This window comes from Pristiophorus japonicus, chromosome 16 (genome assembly GCF_044704955.1).
Source record: "Pristiophorus japonicus isolate sPriJap1 chromosome 16, sPriJap1.hap1, whole genome shotgun sequence".
Taxonomy (NCBI): domain Eukaryota; kingdom Metazoa; phylum Chordata; class Chondrichthyes; family Pristiophoridae; genus Pristiophorus; species Pristiophorus japonicus.
In genome coordinates, this window is record NC_091992.1 from 64,427,129 (window position 1) to 64,454,988 (window position 27,860).

Sequence of the window (27,860 nt, forward strand, 5' to 3'; positions counted from 1 at the left end):
TCATTAGTAGTTCGGCGGGTGGAACCCCTGTGAGTGAGTGTGGTCGGGATCTATTGGCCAACAGGAGGCGTGATAAGTGGCTTTGTAGGGAACCCCCTTGGATTCTGAGCATCCCCTGTTTGATTATCTGCACTGCTCGTTCCGCCTGGCCGTTTGAGGCCGGCTTGAACGGTGCCGTTCTGACATGGTTGATACCATTTCTTGCCATGAAGTCCTGGAATTCAGTGCTTGTGAAGCACGGGCCATTGTCGCTGACCAAGACCATGGGCGGCGAACATTGCCCATAGACTTTCTACCGTGGCAGAGGATGTGCTTGAATTGAGAATGTCACACTCGATCCATTTGGAATAGGCATCTACGACAACCAAAAACATTTTTCCCATGAAAGGACCTGCGTAGTCCACATGGATGCGTGACCATGGCTTGGCGGGCCAGGACCAGGCCAGGACCAAGGAGGGCTTCCCTGGGCGCATTGCCCAGCTGGGCACACATGTTGCACCTGCTAATACAAAGTTCCAGGTCTGCATCTATCCCTGGCCACCGAATATGTGACCTGGCAATTGCCTTCATCATGACAATGCCCGGGTGCTCATTGTGGAGTTCTCGGATGAATGCCTCTCTGCCCATCTGGGGCATGACTACTCGGTTTCCCCACAGTAGGCAATCGGCCTGAATCGAGAGTTCATCCTTGCGCCTGTGAAATGGTTTAAATTCCTCAGGGCATGCCCGTACATGGCTGCCCAGTCCCCATTCAGGACACATTTCTTGACTAAAGACAGTAGCGGGTCGCTATTTGTCCAGACTTTGATCTGACGCCTGTCACGGGTGAGCCTTCGCTTTCGAAAGCTTCAACAGCCATTACCATCTCAACAGCATGCTCGGTTGCCCCCTCAGTGGTGGCTAGTGGGAGCCTGCTGAGTGCATCGGCGCAGTTTTCAGTGCCCGGTCTGTGCCGAATTGTGTAGTCATAGGCAGTTAACGTGAGTGCCCACCTCTGTATGCGGGCCGATGCATTCGCATTTATGGCCTTGTTGTCGGCCAAAAGGGACGTTAGAGGTTTGTGATCCGTCTCCAGCTCAAATTTCCCGCCAAACAGGTACTGGTGCATTTTTTTTACTGCATATACACATGCAAGCGCTTCCTTTTCTACCATCCCGTAGCCCCTTTCTGCCTGGGACAGATTTCTGGAGGCATAAGCTACCGGCTGTAACTGACCCTTGGCATTGACATGCTGCAACACACACCCGACCCCATAGGATGACGCATCGCCGTTAAAACAAGTTTCTTACATGGGTCATATAGTGTTAACAGATTGTTTGAGCATAACAAATTGCATGCTCTATCAAAAGCCCTTTCCTGGCTGTCCCCCCCAGACCCATTCACAACCTTTGCGTAGGAGCATGTGTAGCGGCTCTAACAGTGTGCTCAATTTGGGAAGAAAGTTACCAAAATAGTTCAGGAGCCCCAGGAACGAACGCAGCTCCGTCGTGTTATGGGGTCTGGGTGCTCTCTGGATTGCTTCCATTTTGGACGCGGTAGGTCTGATCCCATCTGCTGCTACCCTCCTCCCCAGGAATTCTACCTCTGGAGCTAGGAAGACGTACTTCGCCTTTTTCAGTCGCAGACCTACCCGGTCCAGTCTGCGTAGTACCTCCTCCAGGTTGTGGAGGTGTTCTCCAGTATCGCCACCCATGATGAGGATGTCATTTTGAAAAACCACCGTCCTTGGAATCGACTTGAGGAGACTTTCCATGTTTCGTTGAAAGATCGCGGTGGCCGAGCGAATCCTGAACGGACAACCCCTTGTGTGTCATGATGGTGGTCAGCTTCTTCGACTCACTCGCCAGCTCCTGGGTCATGTAATCTGAGGTCAGGTCCAATTTTGAAAAAAGTTTGCCACCGGATAGCGTCGCAAAGAGGACCTCCACTCTCGGTAGTGGGTACTGGTCTTGGACACCCAATTGATGGTGGCCTTGTAATCACCACATACCCTGACCGACCCATCCGCCTTGAGCACCGGTACAATCGGGCTCGCCCAGTCACTGAATTCGACTGGCGAGATGATGCCTTCCCTCAGCAGGCGGTCCAATTCGCCTTCTATCTTTTCCCGCATCACATACGGCACCGCTCTGGCCTTGTGGTGTACTGGCCTGGCGTCCGGGTTTATGTGAATCACTACCTTGGTCCCCATGAAAGTGCCGATGCTGGGTTGAAATAGTAAGTCAAATTTGTCCAGGACCTGTGAGCATGATATTCGATCCACAGAAGAAATTGCATTGACATTGCCCTATTTCCAGTTCATTGCAGCAAGCCAACTCCTCCCCAGTAGTGCGAGACTGTCCCCCGGGACAATCCAGAGTGGCAACTTGTTCTCCGAATGTTTGTGGGTCACAACTACCGTGGCGCTGCCTAGCACCGGAATGATCTCCTTTGTATATGTCCGTAGCTGTGCATCAATCGCCAATAATTTTGGCCTCCTGGCCATGGACGTCCACAACTTGTTGAACTGTTTGATACTCATCAGGGACTGGTTGGCCCCCGTGTCAAGCTCCATTAATACTGGGATGCCATTGAGAAGCACTTTCATCATTATCGGTGGCATTCTGGTGTCTGAACTGTATATGTGCTCCACATGAACTCCCTGAACTTCAACTTCCAGCGATTTCCCCCTGTGTCCATTTGGCCTCATAGGGCTTGCATCGGGCCCATCCTCCTTGTACATCAACCTGGCCGCAGGCTTCCTGCACATACATGCTAAGTGACCGCTGACGTTGCAATTTCTGCAGGTATATTGCTGATACCTGCAAGCTCTGGCTGTGTGTTTGCCTCCACACCTCCAACATGAGCCGTTGTTGGAAACAAAAGGTTCATTACCAGTCGATCGTCTCTGACTGTCTCTGTAACTGTCCTTAAACTCACCATTGACAGGTGTTGATGGCCCCATTACTGGCCGCATTGTCCATTGCGATGGCATGAATCGCTGTTCAGCTAGCCATTGTCTCTGTTGAACTCCCCCTTTGGGTTCGACTACATGCTCGGGCATATCCGATTGCCCCTGTCTGCCTGGAGAACTATGTGTCGCGTTAACAATGTTGACTTCCTGTCCATTTGCTGCATTTAAACCAAGATTTTTGTCAAACATCATTCTGGTCTCTTCCTCCCCTGAGGTAAATGTCTGGCCATCAAAGCCGCCGTCTCCAGGGTCAAGTCTTTGGTCTCAATCAGTTTCCTGAAAAGCCCAGCTTGCCCGATGCCCTCAATAAAAAAGTCTCGCCGCATCTCCACTGTGTATGCATCTGAGAACTTACATAGGCTCGGCAGTCGCCGGAGATCTGCCACGAAGTCTGGAACGCTTTGCCCTTCTCGCTGCCGGTGCGTGTAAAACCGGTGTCTCGCCATGTGCATGCTGCTCGGCGGTTTAAAGTGTTCCCCGATCAACTTACTGAGCTCTTCAAAAGTCTTGTCCGCCGGCTTCTCTGACGCTAGAAGGTCCTTCATCAGGGAGTACGTTCTGGATCCACAAACCGGCAGGAGATGAGCCCTGCGTTTGTCGGCCGAATCCTGTCCCAGCCATTCCTCAGTGACAAAACTTTGCTGTAGTCTCTCAATAAAGTCGTCCCAATGATCACCAACACAGTACCTCTCTTCTGTGCTGCTAGTGGCCATGCTCGCGTGGTTTAAATCCCAGTTTCTCGTCGCCAATGATACGTCCTTACTATACAGTACAAATGCACATGAGGCCCATACTAGAGAGAAGGTCACTCTGTGACCAGTCCTTTATTAGCCAGCACTGAAGTGGAGAAGATGGGTGGAGCTTCCCCTTTTATATCTGAAAGTCCAGGTTACGAGTGTCTCCCACAAGTTCACCACCTAGTGGTCAGTGTTCTCACGGTGTACAACTTAGGTCAGTTTATACATGGATTACAATGACAGTTGAATACATGACACTGACCACACTCGATCAGCTTCGCTGTGCAGGCCACATAGTTCGCATGCCAAACACGAGACTCCTTAAGCAATTGCTCTATGCGGAGCTCCTTTTCGGCAAACGAGCCAAAGGTAGGCAGCGGAAACGTTATAAGGACACCCTCAAAGCCTCCCTGGTAAAGTGCGACATCACCACTGACACCTGGGAGACTCTGGCCGAAGACTGCCCTCAGTGGAGAAAGTGCATCCGGGAGGGGGCTGAGCTCTTCGAGTCTCAACGCTGAGAGCGTGAGGAGGTCAAGCACAGGCAGCGGAAGGAGTGCGCGGCAAACCAGTGCCACCCACCCCTTCCCTCGAAGAATGTCTGTTCCACCTGTGACAGGGTCTGTGGCTCTCGTGTTGGACTGTTCAGCCACCAAATAGCTCACTTTGGGAGCGGAAGCAAGTCTTCCTCGATCCGGAGGGGCTGCCTATGATGATGATGATGGCAACTGAGTGACTCGCTAGACTATGCCAGAGGGCAGTTTACAGACACCTATGTTGCTGTGTGTCTGGAGTCACGTATAGGCCAGACCGGGTAAGGGCGGCAGCTTTCCTTCCCGAAAGGACGTTAGTGAACTCCAACAGCTCCATGGTCACTTTTACTGACTGCGGCTTTTTATTTCAAAATATTTTAAACTGAATTGAAACCCTTGGCTGCACTGCGCCACGTCGCCGAATGTTGTATGGGGCAGTGTGTCACAGGAGCAGCAGCTCCTACTGGTGGACGTATGAAGAGGCCTTACATGCTGAGATATCGGCGAGTGTTACAGAACCAGGCTGCAGCCTGTCTCTGGTCTTAGCATAGCCCGTTAGCAGCCACTGAGCAGGTTTATTCATCTGCTGATAAAAACATTAAAACAACTAAATGCACTGTCACAAAGTGAGCTGTCATTGCAAGCTCACCTCCGAGATTAGAACATCAGAACATAAGAACATAAGAAATAGGAGCAGGAGTAGTCCATACGGCCCCTCGAGCCTGTTCCACCATTCAATACGATCATGGCTGATCTGATCATGGACTCAGCTCCACTTCCCTGCCTGCTCCCCATAACCTTATCGCTCAAAAATCTGTCTATTTCTGTCTTAAATTTATTCACTGTCCCGGCTTCCACAGCTCTCTGAGGTTCCACAGATTTACAACCCTCTGAGAGAAGAAATTCCTCTTCATCTCTGTTTTAAATGGGCGGCCCCTTATTCTAAGATCATGCCCTCTAGTTCTAGTCTCCCCCATCAGTGGAAACATCCTCTCTGCATCCACCTTGTCAAGCCCCCTCATAATCTTATACGTTTCAATAAGATCACCTCTCATTCTTCTGAATTCCAATGAGTAGAGGCCCAACCTACTCAACCTTTCCTCATAAGTCAACCGCCTCATCTCCGGAATCAACCTAGTGAACCTTCTCTGAACTGCCTCCAAAGCAAGTATATCCTTTCATAAATATGGAAACCAAAACTGCACACAGTATTCCAGGTGTGGCCTCACCAATACCTTATATAGCTGTCGCAAGACTTCCCTGCTTTTATATTCCATACCCTTTGCAATAAAGGCCAAGATACCATTGGTCTTCCTGATCACTTGCTGTACTGCATACTATCCTTTTGTATTTCATGCACAAATACCCCCAGGTCCCACTGTACTGCGGCATTTTGCAATCTCTCTCCATTTAAATAACAACTTGCTCTTTGATTTTTTCTGCCAAAGTGCATGACCTCACACTTTCTAACATTATACTCCATCTGCCAAATTTTTGGCCACTCACTTAGCCTGTCTATGTCCTATTGCAGATTTTTTGTGTCCTCCCCATACATTGCTTTTCCTCCCATCTTTGTATCATCACCAAACTTTGCTACGTTATACTCAGTCCCTTCTTCCAAGTTGTTAATATAGATTGTAAATAGTTAGGGTCCCAGCACTGATCCCTGTGGCACCCCACTAGCTACTGGTTGCCAACCAGAGAATCAACCATTATCCCGACTCTCTGTTCTCTGTTAGTTAGCCAATCCTCTAATATATTATCCCCAACCCCGTGAACTTTTATCTTGTGCAGTAACCTTTTATGTGGCACCTTGTCAAATGCTTTCTGGAAGTCCAAATACACCACATCCACTGGTTCCCCTTTATCCACCCTGTTCGTTACATCCTCAAAGAATTCCAGCAAATTTGTCAAACATGACTTCCCCTTCATAAATCCATGCTGACTCTGCCTGACCGAATTTTGCTTTCCCAAATGTCCTGCTACTGCTTCTTTAATAATGGACTCCAGCATTTTCCCAACCACAGATGTTAGGTTAACTGGTCTATAGTTTCCTGCTTTTTGTCTGCCTCCTTTTTTAAATAGGGGCGTTACATTTGCAGTTTTCCAATCTGCTGGGACCTCCCCAGAATCCAGGGAATTTTGGTAAATTGCAACCAATGCATCCACAATCCCTGTCGTTCCTTCTCTTAAGTTCCTAGGAGGCAAGCCATCAGGTCCAGGGGTTTATCCGCCTTTAGTTCCATTATCTTACTAAGTACCACCTCAACTGGTTCATTATCGCAATGCATGTGAAAATGGAATATTGTTGAAGGAGCTGAATCATTTCTGGGCCGGAATAATAGGATGCAATGGCTGCGGGTGTGACTGGATGAATTGATTCTGTGATGTGGGCCAAGCTTCCCCAACAACAACAATATCCATGCATTGTGAAACCGGTTCAGAACAGATTACCATTTTCAAAGTCAGCAGAGTCAACATTCTCCACGTTCTCAAAAAAGTCCTAAAACTTTGAACTGGTCATTGTTAGAGGGAGGGGGGGCTTTGGGTTGTTTGAGAATGGGGCCCTGTCACCTTTCTTAGGCCAGACCCTCGGGTTCGCCAGCTCACAATTACAAACTGGGTTATATCGCAATTGAGAGCAGATTATTATCAATCAGAAATGGGGGTGATTTTAACCTGGATCAGTGTGGGGGTGGGGGTGGGGTGGGGTGGGGGTGTAGGGTTGGGGTGGGGGTGGGGTGGGGGTGGGGGTGTGTGGCGGTGGGTGTGTGTGGGGGTGTGTGTGGGGGTGTGTGGGGGTGTGAGTGTGGGGGTGGGTGGGGGGTGGGTGGGGGGCGGGTGGGTGTGTGAGTGTAAGGGTGGGTGTGGGGGTGGGTGGGGGGTGTGTGGGGGTGTGTGTGGGGGTGTGTGGGGGTGTGAGTGTGGGGGTGGGTGGGGGGTGGATGGGGGGTGTGTGGGGGTGTGAGTGTGGGGGTGGGTGTGCGGGTGGGTTTGAGTGGGGGTATAATCCCAGTAGGAGTCAGCAGTTTCTGCCATTAACAAAGCTATCGCTTTCAGTTCTGTCGATATTGGTGTAATGTATGCACCTGCAAGTTTCCCTCCGAGTCACAGACCAGTCTGACTTGGAAATATGTAACCTTCAGGACTGCTGACCGAGGGCCGTGCGGCTCTTTGTCGGTCGACGCGAACACGATGGGCCGAAATGGTCTCCTTCTGCGCTGTAAATTTCTATGTTTCTATGTTTCTATATATCGCCGTTCCTTCATTGTCGCTGGGTCAAAATCCTGGGACTCCCTCCCCAACAGCACTCCCTCCCCAACAGAAGTTCCTTTACCACACGGACTGCAGCGGTTCAAGAAGGTGGCTCACCACCATGTGTTTCCGGGTAACTCTGGGATGGGCTATAAATGCTGGCCTTGCCGAGAGTGAATATTTCAGAATGGATTTCATTGTCCCCTCAGATAGACAGGGGGAAACCAGGCAGGGTTCCAGTCTGTATGTTATTCAGTGACTCCCACCGCCCCGCTGAGCATCACATGAGGTCATTCTCAGGCTGGACTGTGATGCTCAGTCCTATAGCAACATTATGAGCAGGAGTAGGCCATTCAGCTCCTTGAGCCTACTCCGCCATTCAATTAGGTCATGGCTGATCTGCATCTCAACTCCATTTCCCTGTCTTTGTTCTATATCCCTTGATACTCTTACCCCCCCACCCCACCCCACCCCACAACCAAAGAGCCCATTGATACTCGTCAACAAGGCTTACGCACAAAGTATGACCAATTGGCGGGGATACCCATGGAGCTAAATCCCAGCATGAATCTATAGGGTGGAAACTCAGGTCTGCCCGAAACAGGTCGCACCTACCGCTATTGAAATGTTTTTTCCGCCGCTATGGATGAGGTGGCCTCCTGCGCGAAATTCAGCTCTTTTGCAATTTTTTGGGAGCGGGGCGGAAGTCGGACATGATGGGGGCGGAGGTGCGGCAGTGAACACTCTCGAGGGGGGGGGCAGAAATGAAGGCGGGATAGAGTCTCTGCCACTGTCAGCTGTGATATATTCTCTATGACATCACAAACACACAGACTACAAGATGGCTACAACACAGGAACTTGTCAGGTGACCTGTCACCTGATGCCTTTATTCTATTTACAGTAATGGCTGCATTACTACAGTAATCCACCAGGTGGAGCAGTAGTCCACTAGATGGAGCTATATATTACATTTCTGCCTCCTTAATGAAGAAGTAATTATAGCAAACAATCATCATACATAACTTGCATACCTTCGCTCTCGAACAGAACCTTCCAAACATGGTGTTGAACTCAGACACATTGTCAGCTGATCCTGAGGAAAGTTTTCCTTCAAGGGATACCCTTGATCTACATTTGAACTCTTTACAACTTCAGACTGTTTGTCTGCCTGTCTCGGACTCAGACTTAAATTCTGACTTTCTCTTGGATTTGTTTCCGGTACATTGGATGTAGGATATGCTACGGTACTCTAATTATAATAAGACTATCTGATGAGTCAAAAATAATCGAACTTTCAACTCCTTCCACATCTGTAGGTAAAATATGATCAATGTGAACAAATCTAACTGTTCCATGATCAAACATCTTGACCAAATATGTGCAAGGGCCACATATCTTCACTACTCTTCCTGGTATCCACTTTAACCATTTATGGTGATGGTTCTTCACCCTCACCTTCTGATTTAATTTCACACTTCTCTCTCTTTTACTCTACCTCTATCATGACTCTCTTTCTGTTTTAATTGTGTCTTATCTACGGACTGTGCCAAGTTTGGTTTTAATAACAAGAACCTAGTTCGTGGCTGTCATTTGAGAAACAACTCTGCTGGTGTTCTACCAATAGTTGTATGAGGAGTTTTACGATACCTAATTAGAAAATTAGCCTAGTTGTGGTCCAATGACAACTGCCGTTTCTTTGCATTTGCTTGATGAGGGCACGTTTTGCAAGTTGTACTGTGCGCTCTGCTGCACTATTTGAAGCAGGGTCATACAGTGGAACTTTGGTATGTTCCACACCATTTCTGTTCATGAACTGTGCAAATTTTTCTGAGCAAAATTGTGGTCCATTATCAGACACAATTTCTTCTGGGAGTGCACATGAAGAAAATAATCTTCGCAAGTTGTCTAGTATTTCATTTGTTGTTATTTTCCACATTGGAAACACATCTACCCACTTCAAATGGCTATCAATAATTATGAACAACTGTTGTCCTTCTAGCTCAGCAAAATCGATATGTAGCCTTTGCCAGACCCTGGGAGGCCATTTCCATGGCTGTAATGGTACTGATGGTGATTTCTTGCTTACCGATTGACATGTCGTACACTGACTCACAATGTACTCTATATCTTTATCAAGACCTGGCCACCATAAGTAACGGCGTGCAAAACTCTTAGTCAAGCACATTCCCAGGTGCTGGTCATGTAGATCTCCTAATAATTTGGACCTGAATTTATTTGGTATAACCACTCTTGCACCCCACATGATACAATCTTTATCCACTGATAATTCATTCCTACGAACAAAGTATGGATGAATATCATTCTCTGTTACCTGGTTTGGCCATCCGTTTGCACATCAATGTATGAAAAATAAAACACTTCTTCCCAATTGGGTGTAACTTGTGATGGGGAAGTGTCGAGGAAATTTCTAAGTTAAAGTAACTCAAGCGGAGATTTCAGAGTCTTGCTTCAAGAGATTCTTTAATATGTACAGGCGAGATATCTCGGAGAGCTGCTTGGTCCTTACCAAGGCAATACTCCGAAATTCTATAGAAACTTGTTCCATCTTTATACAGAAAAAAAGGAATTTTATCTCTACAATTGACACCTACATTATTCAGGAACATTACCAATTCTAAACAGGGCACAAAGGTCAGTTTACACAGCCCAACAGTATCTTGTCACGTCATTATTCAATCTTTTCGAGGGTCAGCAAGATCATCACTAAAAGCCCCTCTTATCAGAGAAATCAGTTTGTCCAGGCAATGGGGGTATCTTAACATATACAAATACCAGATGTACAGCTTTCATGTTATCTGTTCTTTTCTAACAAAGAAGAGACATCAAGTATTTTCTGGCCTTGCAGGATTCTGCAGTCTCAGCACAGAATTAAACTTACTAAAAGGAAGAGAGAAATTTAACCCCTTCCTATATCGTGAACTAAAGTTCTTCCACAACTCCCTCCTTGTTGATCTTTTATCTTTAATGATCAACATGCTTTCCTTCTTAGAAAGAAAAGGGAGGCTCATACCCCTCGGGGTAAGGTCTCATCGCTAAACATTCTTTTTCATTATAGTCATCTAACTGTCCCTCTATTCTGTTTAACCTTCCTTTCACGATCACATTTTTCTGCTCTATTTTTTCTACTAGGTTCATTACTTGTCCTAACAGGGATCTTACTTTCAGCCCCATTCCACAGACAATTAGCAGCAGAATCAGCAAAATTACACCAAGTACTACTATCGGGTGTATTGCCAGTTTTAATACCGCTGTTGCCCTGGGGGACCAGCCTAGGAATATATCCCACCAGTGATGCGCTGTTATAGAGGTAACTGTGTTTGCTATTCGTACTAATTGTCCCTTTTTAAAACTCATTTCTATCTCAAATTGGTGAATATCTCTGCCCCGCTTGGACAATGCCTTTTCTATTTCTTTGTCATTTTGTCTGTTATGTAGCCAGATACCTGTAGTTGCTGTAGCCCTTCATCCCACGCGTTTCTCAACTCTATACTTTCTCCTATTAGTCCTCCTACAACCTGGATTTTGTTTTGCAGGGTCTCTATATCTATTGTGTTCAAGGCTCCCATTCCTACTCCTACCCCACCTAATACAGTTCCCAGCACGTCTCGCTTTTTTCTCAAGGATCGGTCCAGTGTGACTCCAACACTGGTCGTGTTGCAACCATCCCTCTCCCTTAGCGGATATAGGATTTGTATGGTTAAATTTACTATACCTGGGGATCTTACTACCGATGTGCAGGTGGTCAATATCCGTTTTAAATGGCCCGGATCTCTGGGGGAATGCCTATTTTTATTATGTGTCCACTGTTTAATATAGGTTCCCCCATGTAGTATTTTTGTACGGTTCATGCACTTTACCCATCCTCTGTTTTCTATTTTAAAATGACAATCTTCTTCGGGGTCACAAAACGTGCCATTAGTTTCTTGGCTCTCAGCTATTTCCTTGCTGGTCAGGCATGTCATATGTACCTTCCATTTCAAGGTTATGTTAAATCCTTCCTCACTGGTTATTTTCACTTCCCCTGATCTTGGGTCCACCCCTATTCCGCAGGCCTCACACCTTACTGTGAAGTTCCCCACTTTGCAATCCTCTTTTTCCGAACATACATAAGTGTCCTGCTGTCCTGCTTTGTCAATCGTGCCCCAGGCCATTTCTCCTTTCCATATTTTACCTTCTTTTATAAACCTTTCTTCTGTTTTAACTCTTCCCACTGCCAGAAGGATTAACATACCCAGTGTCCCCTGATAGTTTTGCCAGGAGTCCTTCCTCATCTTCCTCCCTTTGTTTTCTTCTATAATGCTCCTGAACCAATTCGTTAAAATAATAGCTTACTAGTACAATAGTAACAGTGATCCACAAGATAAAGACCCAAATTGGTATACAGGCAAGTTCTGACATCTAGCTTGATACTTCGGGGTATTATGCTCTTAGTCCAGCCTGGCTCGGTAGAAACAAAAGGGGATGAGTACAGTTCTTTTCGGGGTGTGTCCGCCCTAGCTCGGTATTTCTTCTTCTTGCTGTGTTTCGTCTGGAAGGTAGTATTTACATCGGGTGGCGTGTATCCAATTTGGATGTTTTTCCAGTTTCAGGGCGGTTCTTGTTGTGAGGATTATCTGATATGGTCCCTTCCACCTAGGAGAAAAAGATTCCTTGTTTAGAGTTTTCACTAATACTTGCTCTCCCGGCCTGAAAGGGTGCATGTTTCCCTCTGACGGAGGTACTTGGGTCTGTTTTATTCGCTCATGCAGGCTTCTCGCTATTTCACACATGGCCTGAGCATATTTTAGCGACTTTTCGTCATTCCAAATTAATGCTACCTTTTCTGCTCCTAGTGGCGGTTTCACACCAGTAGGCATTGGCCTTCCTAATAAGGCTTCATGGGGTGTCAAACCAGTATTTCGGTTCTTTTGGTTTCTTATGGTATATAGTACCAATGGAAGGGCATCTGGCCATTTTAGTCCTGTTTCTTGACATACTTTAGTAAGGGTGGACTTTATCACTCCATTGACTCTTTCCACCATGCCTGAGGACTGAGGTTGATACGGTATGTGCAATTTCCACTGGAAACCTAGCGCTTCGGCTAGATTCTGCACTATTTTTCCTGTAAAATGTGTTCCTCTGTCACTATTGATTCCCATAGGTATCCCATATCTTGGCACTATTTCTTTAAATAGGATCTTCACTACTGTTCGGGCATCATCCTTCCTTGTTGCATATGCCTCTACCCACCTTGTAAACATATCTACTATTACTAATAGATACTTAAAGCCTAATACTGGAGGCATGTGGACAAAATCAATTTGCAAATTTTCAAAGGGCATGCTTGGTTGGGGTAGATGGTCATATTCTGCAGGCGTCTTTCCTCTATTGTTTTGTTGGCAAATTTGGCAGGTTTTAGCAATTTTCTCAATTATTACTGTTATTCCTGGTGCATACCATTGCGCATTGATAGCATGTATCATCCCTCCTTTGCCCATGTGAGCCTGACCATGAGCTAGGCGAGACAAGGGTAAAAACAGAGACCTGGGACATACAGTTCGTCCGTCAGGATGGGTCCAGATATTATTTTTTTTTAAAACATCCTTGTTTCTCCCATGTTTTTCTTTCCTGCACTGTAACTTGTTGCTGTGCTATTTCAAGTTGTTGGGCGCTCAGTGTTGGCAGAGGGGAGACTGAGGCTGCCTGTAGGCAGCACGTCTGTTCCAAAGCGGCTCGTCGGGCCGCCTCGTCGGCCCTCCTATTTCCTATTGATACTTCATCTTCACCAGTTGTGTGGGCTGCGCATTTAATAACAGCAACCCTTTTTGGCAATTGAATGGCATCTATCAGGTTAAGCACTAATTGTGAGTGCTTAATATGCTTCCCGCCAGAGGTGATGAAGCCTCTGTTTTTCCATAGTTGTCCAAAATCATGGACTACACCAAATGCATATCTTGAATCGGTATATATATTAGCAGATTGATTTTTAGCTAATATACATGCTCTAGTTAGGGCGAACAATTCAGCTGCCTGTGCCGAGGTTCCGGGGGGCAAGGCAAATGCCTCAACAATTTCATATGGGTTCACAATAGCATAGCCTGCCAGGAGCAAATTGTCTGATGGTCTGTGAGACGACCCATCTGTATAAAGAATGAGATCGGGATTGTCCATTGGTTCCGTAAGCAAATCTGGTCTAGGCATGGTAGCCATCTCCACTGTTGACAGACAGTCGTGCTGGTCTGGGTCCTCTATTTCTCTAGTGGAGCTGGTAGGAACAAAAACAGCAGGGTTTACTGCAGGCGCACGGCGAAAAGTGTAGTTAGGGTGTGACAACAGCAGCACCTCGTAGCCTGTCCTTCGGGATGCTGTGAAATGCTGAGTTGATGCGGAATTCAACAATAACAGCACCGCATGCGCGGTGATAACAGTGCACGGATAGTCCAATACAATTGGTACTGATTTTTCCACCATGACCGCAGTAGCGGCTACAGCACGCAGACAAGCAGGCATTCCTCGTACTACTGGGGGGAGCATTACCGAATAATAAGCAACTGGTCTATTTCCCCCACCATGTTCTTGGGTTAACACTGCTGTTGCGAATCCTTCTTTTTCATTCACATACATTTGAAAAGGTTTCGAATAGTTTGGAATCTTCGGGATAGGCAGTATCGGCGTATTACACGGGCTCTGTGTCTTTTTCAGGACGCCTTGCTCTAACAGTGCTAAGATGACTGGCTCTATCCCTTCTTCCGCCTCCGGTGGCAGTCTGTACTGCCTTATACTTGGCAATACAGCATTTTTTATCAACTGTACCCTATGGGGCACCGCAGAATAGACTTGTCCAACATGGTTTTTATGTTTAGCCCAGAGTTCGGGGGACACTTGACTCAGTGCCATTGGTATGTTAGGGCTAGTTTGTCCGGGGGGTTGCTGTTTTTCAAACGTAGCATCGTGCCCTTTTCTCTCCCAGTGGAGAATTCCTCTGTCACGGGTGATAAATTCTAGCCGTATATCCTGCAGTTCTATCATCGCCCATGGTTGATAACCTGGTCGCTGTCTTTTCTCTTCTATGTCTAAGATCATCCCGCCCATGTCTTTAGGTTTTGCTGGGGGCTTTACAGCCAATGTCAGATGGGGTGTCGTATTTTCTTCTTTAAATCGTTTTTGTTGTAACGGTGTTAGCTCCACGGCCACCCCCAACCCTTCAGATCCGAAATAAATGTGGGGAGTAGCTTCTATTACTTCGTTTTTATTTAAGAACGGTTGCACAAAGCGCTGATAGTCTTCAGCCCTGTGTCGAGTATACCAGGCTGTACAGTGAAGCTGAACTGCCTCAAAGCTTGTTAAGATGATATACAATAACTCTTTAATATTAGGGTCAATTTTAATCTTTAAGTTTTCCACTGCCTCTTTTATCAGGGGGGAGTAGAAGTTGCCACTCAGTTGCCAACTATAAAGGGCAGCACTTTCTTCATTCTTTTCCTCTTTCTCTCTTTCTATCCCATTAAAGAACTGATGAATGTTATTTGGAGGGATCTCCATAAACATCCCTTCCTTTGTGCAATATATTGTGGCTCCTAGTTTGCACAAAGTCTGTCTTCCTAATAGAGGGAGAGGCGTTGTCTTAGAGACTATCAGGGTTTCGTCATTAACTTGTTGTCCTTCAATTGTCAATTTAGTAGGTTCGGATAAAAAATCTTTCAAGGGGACGCCGGCCACACCCATGCTTAAAACAGTGGTGTTGCTTACGGGTAATCCCACAGAGGGCGGTACAGAGGACATAGTGGCGCCGGTATCCACCAGGAACTTTACATAAGTGTTTCCTACTTTTAGTATTGCTAAGGGATTTTCTTCTATGTCCGTTGATAAGCGAAGAGTCGCTGCCTGTACCGTTATGCCTCTGGGGCATCCCTATGCTGATTGATACGGATTGGGGTTAGAAAAGGAAAATTGAGGGGCTGGTGGAGGTGGAGGTTCGGAAAAGTTCCCTTGCGACCCTCTATTCTGTTTGGGCGGGCATCTACAGTCGCGAGCCCAATGCCCTATTCTTCCACAATTTCTACACTCATCTTGAGAGCGATCTCGCTGTGACCACTGTCCTCTTCCTCTTCCTCCACCCCTAAATCCCCCTCGATTCTGCGCCTGCCCTCCGCCTCTCTGCTGGTAATATTGACCTGTTGCTTTGGTTTTACTTACGTAATTGAACAATCCCTCCCTGTCCATGGGTTTGCCAAGACAGTGACTGTCTCTTTCCAGGTTTTTCCTTGCCAATCTAAAACTTTAATTTTGTAGGTCTTTGCATGCTGTGGTAACATGCAGTTCAGCAGTGTTTGTACTGCTAAAGGTTCATTCGTATCTAAGGGTATTCCTGCATACTCCTCCCAGCTATTTTTCCACCTGGCTGCGAAATCTATCATTGATTCTTCCGCTTTCTGCAAACAGCGAGTAACCTCCCCTATATCCCCATGTTGTCTAGCCCCTTGTAGAATTGCATTCCGTCCTCTATTCTGTAGCCAGTGTGTTAAAGATTCGTTTCCTTCATTTAGCAAATCATTATTAGCTCTCCAATCCCCTTCTTCTCCGGGCGGGATATGGAACATATCTTTTACTCCCTGCCAGGAAGATCCGTACGCTGCTTGTAATAATAGTTTAACATCCCCTGGTAGCGGATTATAAATTGTACAGGTCTGCTCAAGCCAGTTATGAAATGCAACAGGTTTCTTTACTGGGTTTGGGGCTGCAGAGATCATATCTCTGGCCTCTCCCGGAGACCAGGGTTTTAAAACCGCTGTGGTTCCTATCATTACTCGGGGATTTTGGAGGAGGAGGGTAGAGTCGGCTTCTGCCTGAGCTGGGGTTGTTTGTGACCTTAGGACCATACCAGCTCTCAGATTGGCTCCCCCTTTCTTTCTCTCCTGATTTATTCTCTGATATTTTTACTTTCGGAGGCTGATGTCTTTTTGCAACCTCTAGCCATTTAATAAAACATTTATCCATATAATCTTTGTCCCAAGTAGGGTCTCCTCCCCCTTCCTTAGTTATTTTCCTCCATTCTTCGATTAAAGACAATTTAAAACTTCCTCCATATGGCCAGTCCCCATCAGACCAACCATATAAATCGCTACTAAATGTTACCGCGTATCGGTCATCTCCTGTTTCTTTAATTACAGTGTCCGCCGGCGAGCCGGGTGGCACAATTGGATCTCCTACCTTCTCTCGTTGCTTTACTACCTTACGAATCCTTTTTTCAGTTTTGCGCTGCATACTCATTCTTTTAGTTGGAGGGTCGGTTTTCTTCCCTTTTCTAGGAACTGGACGCAAGCATCCTGCTCGACTAGAGCTGTTTCCCATTCTCTCCGGATGCAGTTTCTCGCGGTGTTTCCTGAAACGAGAGGTTAAGACACGCCCACAAAAAATATATACACACACAGTATTTACAAAGCGCTCACCGGTGTCTCTTTTCGGCTCGGCTCGGGTCTCCTTTAGCTTTCTTGTTACTTTAGCTTCTTACGGTAGCTACCCTATGCCTCACCCTTCCGGGATCTAGGCGGCTTGCCCCCTTTTCTAGGACAGCCTAGGCACTTTCCCCCTTAAGCTAGGAAAATCCTTTTAAAATTCCTCTTTTTCTTTTAAGCCAATTTTTACTTTTAAACTGTTCGTTTGGGATCTCGTTATCAGAGGTCCTGCAGACTACGCCAGAAACTGTCGAGGAAATTTCTAAGTTAAAGTAACTCAAGCGGAGATTTCAGAGTCTTGCTTCAAGAGATTCTTTAATATGTACAGGCGAGATATCTCGGAGAGCTGCTTGGTCCTTACCAAGGCAATACTCCGAAATTCTATAGAAACTTGTTCCATCTTTATACAGAAAAAAAGGAATTTTATCTCTACAATTGACACCTACATTATTCAGGAACATTACCAATTCTAAACAGGGCACAAAGGTCAGTTTACACAGCCCAACAGTATCTTGTCACGTCATTATTCAATCTTTTCGAGGGTCAGCAAGATCATCACTAAAAGCCCCTCTTATCAGAGAAATCAGTTTGTCCAGGCAATGGGGGTATCTTAACATATACAAATACCAGATGTACAGCTTTCATGTTATCTGTTCTTTTCTAACAAAGAAGAGACATCAAGTATTTTCTGGCCTTGCAGGATTCTGCAGTCTCAGCACAGAATTAAACTTACTAAAAGGAAGAGAGAAATTTAACCCCTTCCTATATCGTGAACTAAAGTTCTTCCACAGGAAGGCAATCTTGTAAGTGGTTTGCTCAGATGTACCAAAACACACCTTCCACTACAAGTTCTGGACGATAGGGATTACTATGGACAGATCTGGCACGGACAACGTTTTTCGGGCTGAACCGTAGAGTGTTTAATAAAGTTCAACCGCACCACTAGTAAAACAACACACAGTGGTATAATACAGTACAACAGTACAACCCTGGCTTGTCCAACAAGCTCCTGCCATGTCAAGTTACCACGGCCTAACATATAACATACAGTACACAAGGAAAGAACCTTCCCAGACTGTACTTTATGGCTTGGCTCGGACATACAACACCCCTTCACACAGCTAAATGGTGTTAAGGATGTGTAGGTGTGGACAATGCTCACCCCGATTGCCCGCGGACTTGTTGCTGCAGCTTCCCGTACGCCGTGGCTCCTGGTCCTGTACCGCCGGTGCAGTATTCCAGTCCCAGTTTGAGTTGCGGTCCGTATTGGGGTGGAAGAGCAAGGCTCAGCTCTCCGTGATGTTCCGTCCTTCCGTCCTGTGGCGGAGTGCTGGTTTCTTGGTGATGGCGATGGGGCGAGCCAAGTAGCGAGAGAGAGAGCTCTTGAAACAGCTTTCTTTTATCCCCAAAAAACCCGAGTCTCTTTCTGCGGCTGGGCTGATGGATCCCTTGCCTTGGGCTCTGTATGAGTGGCCTGCCCATCGAGAGAAAGTCCTGTAAATGGTCGATGATGGGTTTCGCTTCCAGCCAGTCGTGGATTAAGTGGCTCCCCTTTGTGTGGTTTCCCGCCTGTTGGGGCACTGCCCATGTAGATACCATGGGCTAGACTTTCCACTGTCGGGACACTGCTCATATAGATGCAATGGGCCAGACTTTCCACTGTCGGGACACTGCCCATGTAGACACCATGGGCCAGATTTTCCACTGTCGGGGCTTGCCCATGTAGATACAATGGGCCAGACTTTCCACTGTCGGGACACTGCCCATGTAGATACCATGGGCCAGACTTTCCACTGTCGAGACACTGCCCATATAGATACCATGGGCTAGACTTTCCACTGTCGGGACACTGCCCATGTAGATACCATGGGCTAGACTTTCCACTGTCGGGACACTGCCCATGTAGATACCATGGGCCAGACTTTCCACTATCGGGACACTGCCCATATAGATACCATGGGCCAGACTTTCCACTGTCGGGACACTGCCCATGTAGATACCATGGGCCAGACTTTCCCTCGAGGCCCACAACGTCCGATTGCCCACTGAGAAGAACCGCTAACGTTTGATGATAAAAGCTGGCGAGAATTTCCATTTTAAAGATTAAAGTAAGTAAAACTAATCGGCCAGTGCGAAAATGGGCGTTGCACACTCATTGTCGGCAGTTTTCTCGGTGGGTAAGTGGAAAGTTAGCAACATGGGCAGTCGTTACCGAAATGGACGGTAAGTACTAAAATTTAGTCTGAGGCTGCGGTTGGGCCTAGGGAGGGGGGAAAACTTTTTAAAAAAATTTTACGAAAAAAAAAACGTACAAAGCATTCTCAAGACAATTTTAACCCTACCCCATGTAAAGAACCTTTAACTGACCTTTCTTTACAGGGCCCCCCCTTACCGCTCTGTTTACAGGGTGGATCTCTCGACGATCTGGACGTTGGCGGCTGAGGCCAAACTTACACCCTGGCGATTGTTCTTGGTGTTGCACGTGGATGGTCTGGTCCCGGCGGGTGAGTTCAGATGTGGGCGATATCATGAAAAAACTTACGTGGAAACTCTCGCCGGGCTGAAAACCACCTGTAACACCGAGAAAATGGTTGACAAGAAGCCAAAAGTCTGGATGGAGGATTGCTGTCAGGGGCTTATGGTCTGTAACGATAGTAAACTTACGACCATACAAGTATTTGTGGAACTTCTTGACCCCAAAAATCTATGCATAATTACGCTCACTGGCACTGAGCATGCATGAAGCAAAAGCAATTGGTCTCTCCTCCCCACTATGCAGTACATGAGAGATTACTGCCCCAATTCCACATGGAGAGGCATCACATGTTAGCTTAATCTCCTTAGATATGTCATAGTGAACTAACATGGTGCTCTCTACCAATTTGCTTTTACACTCCTTGAATGCTGTGTCACATTCCTCTGACCACTTCCAATGGACCTGTTTTTTCAACAGTTCATTCAGTGGATGTAACACTGTAGCCAAATTTGGTAGGAACTTCCCATAATAGTTCAAAAGACCCAAAAATGATCGAAGTTCAGTGACATTCTTGGGAGTGGGTGCATTTCTGATTGCATCCAGCTTTCCCATGGTTGGATGTAAACCACCTTTGTCTACTCTGTACCCTAAGTACTCCACTGAGTTTTCAAATAACTCACACTTGCGAGCAGACACTCATACTCTGTGATTCTCTAGCCGTTTGAGGACTTCATTCAATATGTTATTATGGATTTGCCTAATTGGTGCTGAAATGAGTATGTCATCCAAATAACATACTACCCCTTCAATACCTTGCAAAATCTGGTTCATCACCCCTTGAAATACGGCAGGGGCAGAAGACACTCCGAACGGTAACCTATTAAATTGATATAGGCCTAGATGAGTATTTATAGTCAAGCATGACTTGGACTCCTCATCTATTTCAAGCTGTAAGTAAGATCCAGTTTTGAGAAGATCTGACCACCTGTCAGTGTTGTGAACAAATCTTCTATATTCGGCAATGTATTGGGGACATTACCCTCTAGAACCTGGTTTACGGTTATTTTATAATCACCACACAATCTTACCTTACCATCGGACTTAGGTACAACAACAATAGTTCTGGCCCAATTACATCGATCTATCTTAGAGATAATGTTCTCAGTCTCTAGTCTTTTGAGTTCTTGCTCAACTTTCTCCTTAAGTGCGTATGGTGCGGAATGTGTCTTGCAGTAAACCGATCTAGCGTCCTTCTGTACCCTGACACCCGTCTTGAAGCTTTGGATCGGACTGCCTGTTTCATAGAACACCTTCGCAAATTGCTTGATGACATCATCCTTTGACGCAAATCCCATTTCAACACAAAAAAATCTCACTCCAATCCAGCTTCAGTGATCCCAACCAATTTCTACCTCTTAAGGCAGACTTGTCTCCTGCTACCACTAAGAGAGGCAAGCTCTGAACTTGATCCTTGTATTTCACCGGTACAGTGATACGACCTACCACAGGAATGTTCTTTCCCAAGTAGCCTCGCAGCTCTATCTTGGATTTCTTCAGTGGGAAATCCCGCAATTTGTCGAGATATAGTGACACCGGTACAACACTCACGGATGCACCAGTGTCGATTTCCATGGGTATCTTGGTTCCTGCAACATCTACTTGGATGACGATATGCCGTGAATCGCTGTGAGATACCTTTGTGCTCCTGAAGATGTGTATCTCCAAAACCTCCTCGTCCCATTGCTTTTCTTCCATATAGTCTCTGGGGATTTCTACTTATAGCCTTGAAAGTTGCAGACGTTTCAAGGACACCCTCAAAGCCTCCTTGATAAAGTGCAACCACCCCACCGGCACCTGGGAATCCCTGGCCCAGACCGCCCAAAGTGGAGGAAGAGCATCCAGGAGGGCGCTTAGCACCTCGAATCTCATCACCGAGAGCATGCAGAAACCAAGCGCAGGCAGCGGAAGGAGCGTGCGGCAAACCAGACTCCCCAACCACCCTTTGCTCCAACCACTGTCTGTCCCACCTGTGACAGAGACTGTAATTCCCGTATTGTACTGTTCAGTCACCTGAAAACTCACTTTTAAAGCGGAAGCAAGTCTTCCTCGATTTCAAGGGACTGCCTATGTTGATGACTCTTCAGTTGGCATGCCTTCGCAAGATGTCCATTTTTCCTGCAGCAGAAACACTCTGCCTTCACATATGGGCGACTTTGAGCAATGTGTTGTCCCAGGCTCCGACAGCAGGACTTCAATGTATTGTTACTGTGGCCAGTTGCTGAGGCCTTGGGACCCGACTGCCTTTTTCTTTTAACCTGCAGGCAATTTACCTTAGTTGTCTGATGACTGGAAATCGCTCGAAATTCTTGGGAGTATTGATCGGCCATGTCCATCAACATTGCTGTCTGACAAGCGAAATCAAAAGTCAAGGTAGGGGTTGTTAATAACATTCTTCTGATCGCTTCATTTTTCATCCCATAAACAAAGCGGTCAGGCAATGCTCGGGCCTGAAATGACAGTGAATGGATAGCTTTTTTAATGCTACAATGTAACCACTTATATTCTTGTCAGGTAATTGATCTCCTATTCCAAAACGATAACTTTCAGCAATTTCCAGGGGCTCATGACTGTAGTAATCTCCATCAGTGGTATGTCCTTTGGCTTGATGGGAACAAGCACATTCATCAGGGTTTCATACACCTCGGGGCCTGCTTCAGTCAAGAAAATAGCCTGTTTTCTTTCTAATACCACCCAGTTATGGTTTTCATCATCGGGGACTTCGATGATACAATTTGCGGTGAAAATCTTTTCTAGCTGTTCCACATACACTCTGACAGTCTCATGGTCATGTTGAAACTCCCCCAAGCTCCCTATTATTCCTATAGGTGCAGCCATCTGGACTCTGGCAGTTCAGACAAGTGTGCTAATAATTTACATTAGATTCTTAGCTGTTTTGCAACACAAAGGACCTCTCTTGTCTCTCTGTTCAGCTATGGAATCCAGAAATCCTATCCTACGTCGCCAAATGTGGTATATTCTCTACAACATCACAACACACAGACTACAAGATGGCTCTTAACACAGGAACTTGTCAGGTGACCTGTCACCTGATGCCTTTATTGTATTTGCAGCAATGGCTGCATTACCACAGTAGTCCACCAGGTGGAGCTCTATATTACATCAGTCCTCAGCCTGGCGCTGATGATGTCACGACGTGTGTGTCATCACGTCTCACCCTTCACTGAAAGGGGAGAGCGTTCGCCATTTTAAAACTTCGGCCCACTGGGCCACCAGGGAGGGTTTGGGCCAGGCGAGCGGCTTGGCATTCAAGAGAGGGAGCCAGGCTGCCTGTTGCGGCCTGGCTGAACTCAGGTAATTGTTGGCCCGACCTAGCAGTTGGCCAACAAACAAACCACGTCGGCGGCAGCAGTGCGCTCTCCTGTTGAATGAGCGGCGCACAGCCATGTCACACACGTTGAAAACACGGGGCACCCACAGACAAGGCTCAGCGGGGTGAAGGTTTTTGCAGATGAATTTAGATGGAGGTGCGTCGGCGGTGTGGGATATCGCGGTGTGGGATATCGCAGTGTGGGATATTGGCGGTGTGGGATATCGCGGTGTGGGAGATCGGCAGTGTGGGATATTGTGGTGTGGGAGATCCGCGGTGTGGGATATCGCGGTGTGGGATTTCGCGGTGTGGGATATCGCGGTGTGGGCAATCGACGGTGTGGGATATCGCGGTGTGGGCAATTGGCGGTGTGGGAGATCACGGTGTGGGATATCGCTGTGTGGGAAATCGGCAGTGTGGGAGATCACGGTGTGGGATATAGGCGGTGTGTGATATAGCGGTGTGGGATATCGCTGGTGTGGGAGATCAGTGGTATGGGATATAGGCGGTGTGGGATATCGTGGTGTGGGATATCGCGGTGTGGGAGATCGGCGGATGTGGGATATCGCGGTGTGGGATATCGCGGTGTGGGAGATCGGCGGATGTGGGATATCGCGGTGTGGGAGATCGGCGGTGTGGGAGATCGGCGGATGTGGGATATCGCGGTGTGGGATATCGCGGTGTGGGAGATCGGCGGATGTGGGATATCGCGGTGTGGGATATCGTGGTGTGGGATATCGCGGTGTGGGAGATCGGCGGATGTGGGATATCTGCGGTGTGGGAGATCGCGGTGTGGGATATCCTGGTATGGGAGATCGCAGTGTGGGATATCACGGTGTGGGATATCGCGGTGTGGGAGATTGGCGGTGTTGACGATCGGTGGTGTGGGATATCGCGGTGCGGGAGATCGCGGTGTGGGATATCAGCGGTATGGACAATCAGCGGTGTGGGATATCGCGGTGTCTGATATCGCGGTGTGGGAGATGGGCGGTGTGCGCTTTGATTACGTACCTAGGAGGGGTCGGCAGCAATGGGGTGGGAGTACGGACGACTGGAAAACCCCCGAGGTGAGTTTCGCTGGCAGCAGCTATTGGACCACAAATCGGCGGCTGCTTTCCGATGGTAAGCGACCTTTCAGTAAGCTGAATTTCAGCCTCTATCTTTAATTATAGTGAGTGGGATGGGGGAGATACGCAGCATTGTGAGCAATCAGAGCGCCTCACTCCTTAAAGCAGACTGATGTTAATTGTGAGGAATGCAGTCAATCACTCATTGCCGCCTGAATCTGGAGCAACATCTTTGCTGGATGCGTGCGATGTCTGTAAAAGAGTTCTAGTGATCACTGTTTGCATTGCTGCAGTGTTGGTCCTCCTGTTGGAGGGACAATACTCGGTTCCTGCCATTGGATGCAAGTTGGGTGAAATTGGTACACGCCTGGTCTGGAACGAGTTCTGGCCCTCATGGTAAAACTACTGGGACAGCACTGGGGGAACCAGGTGCAGGCAGCACCAAAGCTCGGGGCCAAGGACATTTTGAGAACTGATACTAATTCTGTGAAGGTTGCCCTGCAGATTGCTTCAGTTGCAGGGGGCATTGAAATGATGCTCCATTAGTGACAGATCTAACTGAAGAGACAAAGGCAGCCATGATTTATGAGCGATCGCAGCATGGTTTTCGTCAATGCAAAGTGTCTGATCCTCTGCTAAACACAAGCTGGAGGATGAGAGGGCATAACGCAGAGAGCAATTTAATGTCAATGTTGACAGAGACTGTGAAGCATTCCGAGTGAGCCAATGAGATTTATCTGAGGCTCCAGTACAATGAACATGCATGGCCAAGAGATGGCAGTGCTTTCCCTGTCAGCTGGTGTATCCCAGATCCATCAGTTTGAGTCAACTAGTACACGCGGCTATTATTTGTAACTGGATTTCTAATGGATTCTGTTCATTTCTCATACGTGTTTTTATAGAGTTCATCCGTAAAACCCTGCCATTTAGCTTTTTACAAAAACTCCCCAACACCATTTCTTCATCCCTCTCAGGCAGTTCCTCCCCTCACTGAATATCATTGGGGGCAAAAACACAAAGGCAGAATATTATCTGAATGGCGGCAGATTAGGAAAAGGCGAGGTGCAACGAGACCTGGGTGTCATGCTTCATCAGTTACTGAAAGTGGGCATGCAGGTACAGCAGGCGGTGAAGAAGGCAAATGGTATGTTGGCCTTCATAGCTAGGGAATTTGAATATAGGAGCAGGGAGGTCTTACTGCAGTTGTACAGGGCCTTGGTGAGGCCTCATCTGGAATATTGTGTTCAGTTTTGGTCTCCTAATCTGAGGAAGGACGTTCTTGCTATTGAGGGAGTGCAGCGAAGGTTCACCAGACTGATTCCAGGGATGGCTGGACTGTCATATGAGGAGAGACTGGATCAACTGGGCCTTTATTCACTGGAGTTTAGAAGGATGAGAGGGGATCTCATAGAAACGTATAAGATTCTGATGGGACTGGACAGGTGAGATGCAGGAAAATTGTTCCCGATGTTGGGGAAGTCCAGAACCAGGGGACATAGTCTTAGGATAAGGGGTAGGCCATTTAGGACTGAGATGAGGAGAAACTTCTTCACTCAGAGAGTTGTTAACCTGTGGAATTCCCTGCCGCAGAGAGTTGTTGATGCCAGTTCATTGGATATATTCAAGAGGGAGTTAGATATGGCCCTTACGGCTAAAGGGATCAAGGGGTATGGAGAGAAAGCAGGAAAGGGGTACTGAGGGAATGATCAGCCATGATCTTATTGAATGGTGGTGCAGGCTCGAAGGGCCGAATGGCCTACCCCTGCACCTAGTTTCTATGTTTCTATGTTTCTATGTTCCTTGACCATGAGGCCAAGGTGCAGATTTGCTGCCCGTCGTGGGGCTGATACTAATGTTACTGTAACATGTCCAATGAGAGAAGCACCTGGCCGATGTTGCTGCTTGTCCAAGGCCTGACTGAGATTATAGCTGTCACACCACCAGGCCATCTTACCGTGCACATCTTTGTTAAGGTCTTGTGTAACCCTTTCACCCCCACCCCTTTTTCCTATGCCACCTATGGCCTATGCTCTAAAGTTCAATCCCTAAACCCCTCAGCCTCTCCACCCCTCTCTCCTCACCTTAAGACCCTCGGTAAGACCCACCTCTTTGACCAAGCTTTTGGTCACATCTCCTAATATTTCCTTCATTGGCTCAGCATCCATCTACTTTCCTTACCCCTCCATGGTGCGCAGCGAGATGTTTAATCTGTGTTAAAAGGGCTATATAAACACAAGTTGTTGTTTTCCATTTAACAATTTAATTTTTCTTTTTTTCTCTTTCATCAGAAAATGCTGAAGGAGATGTTTCCGATTGAAGCTGGAGAAATAGATTCCAAAATCCGAACCCTGCCACATTTACCAGGTGGGTGTTGGGTTGGCGTTGGATGGGCATTGGGTGGGCGTTGGGTGGGTGTTGGGTTGGCGTTGGGTGGGCGTTGGGTGGGTGTTGGATGGGCGTTGGGTGGGTGTTGGGTGGGCATTGGGTGGGCGTTGGGTAGGCATTGGGTGGGCGTTGGGTGGGCGTTGGATGGGCGTTGGGTGGGTGTTGGGTGGGCGTTGGGTGGGCGTTGGGTGGGCGTTGGGTGGGTGTTGGGTGGGCGTTGGGTGGGTGTTGGGTGGGCGTTGGGTGGGCGTTGGGTGGGCGTTGGGTGGGCATTGGGTGGGCGTTGGGTGGACGTTGGGTGGACGTTGGGTGGATGTTGGATGGGCGTTGGGTGGGTGTTGGATGGGCATTGGGTGGGCTTTGGGTGGGCGTTGGGTGGACGTTGGGTGGATGTTGGGTGGGCGTTGGGTGGGCGTTGGGTGGGTGTTATTGTCCGTTTGGGACGTTGCGAAACAGTTCGCTTCATAACTTCACTTCCTAGTCGGGGCGGGCGGAACAGGAAAAATCAGAAATGAATTTCAGGAAGATAAGCCTCTCCCCATCTATGTGCAGACCCTTCACACAATGGGATCATAAATGAACTGTCTTTACAGCCAGAGAAGGAGATATAAGAACATAAGAACATAAGAAATAGGAGCATTTGGCCCCTCGAGCCTGCTCCGCCATTCAATAAGATCATGGCTGATCTGATCATGGACTCAGCTCCACTTCCCTGCCCGCTCCTATTAACCCTTTACTCCCTTCAGTGAGACCTTTCATTGATGTCCCTTATCACATGAAAGCAGTACAAGTGATTGGGATCTGTGTCAATGCAAACAAACACTTTATCGGTTTAATTCTGACAGTGGCCTTTAAAGCTGGGATAACCGATCATCATGCTCCTGATCTGTCTGCAGCTGAGGTATTGGCACAAGTCAGGGGTAATAATACCGAAAATGTGACTGTGCTTGAGAGGGACTCAAACTGTTGGAAGATTTGGTGGGAGCTCATTATTATCCACAAAGCTTGTACTTTGACATTTTAAACAACGCTAAGCTCAAATTCCAGAGATCCTTGGCTGACTCGAGCACAGAGAGAAGAAATATTCGCAGGGACTTGAAAGGATTTAGTGTGCGGCACATTCATCTCACTTCAGGTGCCCTCAATATTCCAGCTTATGGTTGACTTTCAAATGGACCCAAACAGCCGCTACTTTTGAGGTGCAGTGCGGAGGATCAATGAGAGGGCACCCCTATTATACCACATCCCCCTGAGCTTCAAGTCTTGTTCCACGGGGGTACGGGGTTAAGCTGCCAGAAAGAGGCACCTTGTTTGAATGAGATGATATTTCAGATCTAATGAGGGGCTTATTCTCTACTTCTGCTTGTCCCAGATCAGCTGCAGCTTGCTTGCATGTAAAGTTGGTGTTAACGTTGGATTTCACTGGGAACCAGGGGCAGATGTTAAGTCGTGAAAATACTGGAGTGTTTCGCTTGGTGCCATTGTTGCTCATCAATTGGTGAAGGAACGGCCAGTAACGCTGAGTGGGTTTTTAGGAGAATTTGAGGAGTGCCATCATCATTATCATCATCATAGGCAGTCCCTCGAAATCAAGGAAGACTTGCTTCCA

General features: G+C 47.3%; 1 protein-coding gene and 1 long non-coding RNA gene across 5 annotated transcripts in view; one reads left to right on the plus strand and one right to left on the minus strand.

Annotated features, from left to right (window-relative positions):
• Positions 1-27,860, plus strand: part of ncf1 (neutrophil cytosolic factor 1) — a 299,264-nt gene that overhangs the window by 75,365 nt on the left and 196,039 nt on the right. For all 4 annotated transcript variants that reach the window (XM_070857395.1, XM_070857398.1, XM_070857396.1 and 1 more), the window contains one exon: positions 26,155-26,230. In XM_070857395.1, the coding sequence (XP_070713496.1) occupies positions 26,155-26,230 (76 nt within the window). The remainder of the gene's footprint in view (positions 1-26,154; positions 26,231-27,860) is intronic.
• LOC139227065 (uncharacterized) lies at positions 9,943-16,868 on the minus strand. Its single transcript, XR_011587368.1, has 2 exons — positions 16,691-16,868; positions 9,943-12,133 (listed from the first exon to the last, which is right to left on the minus strand). It is a non-coding gene; the product is annotated as an uncharacterized lncRNA (long non-coding RNA).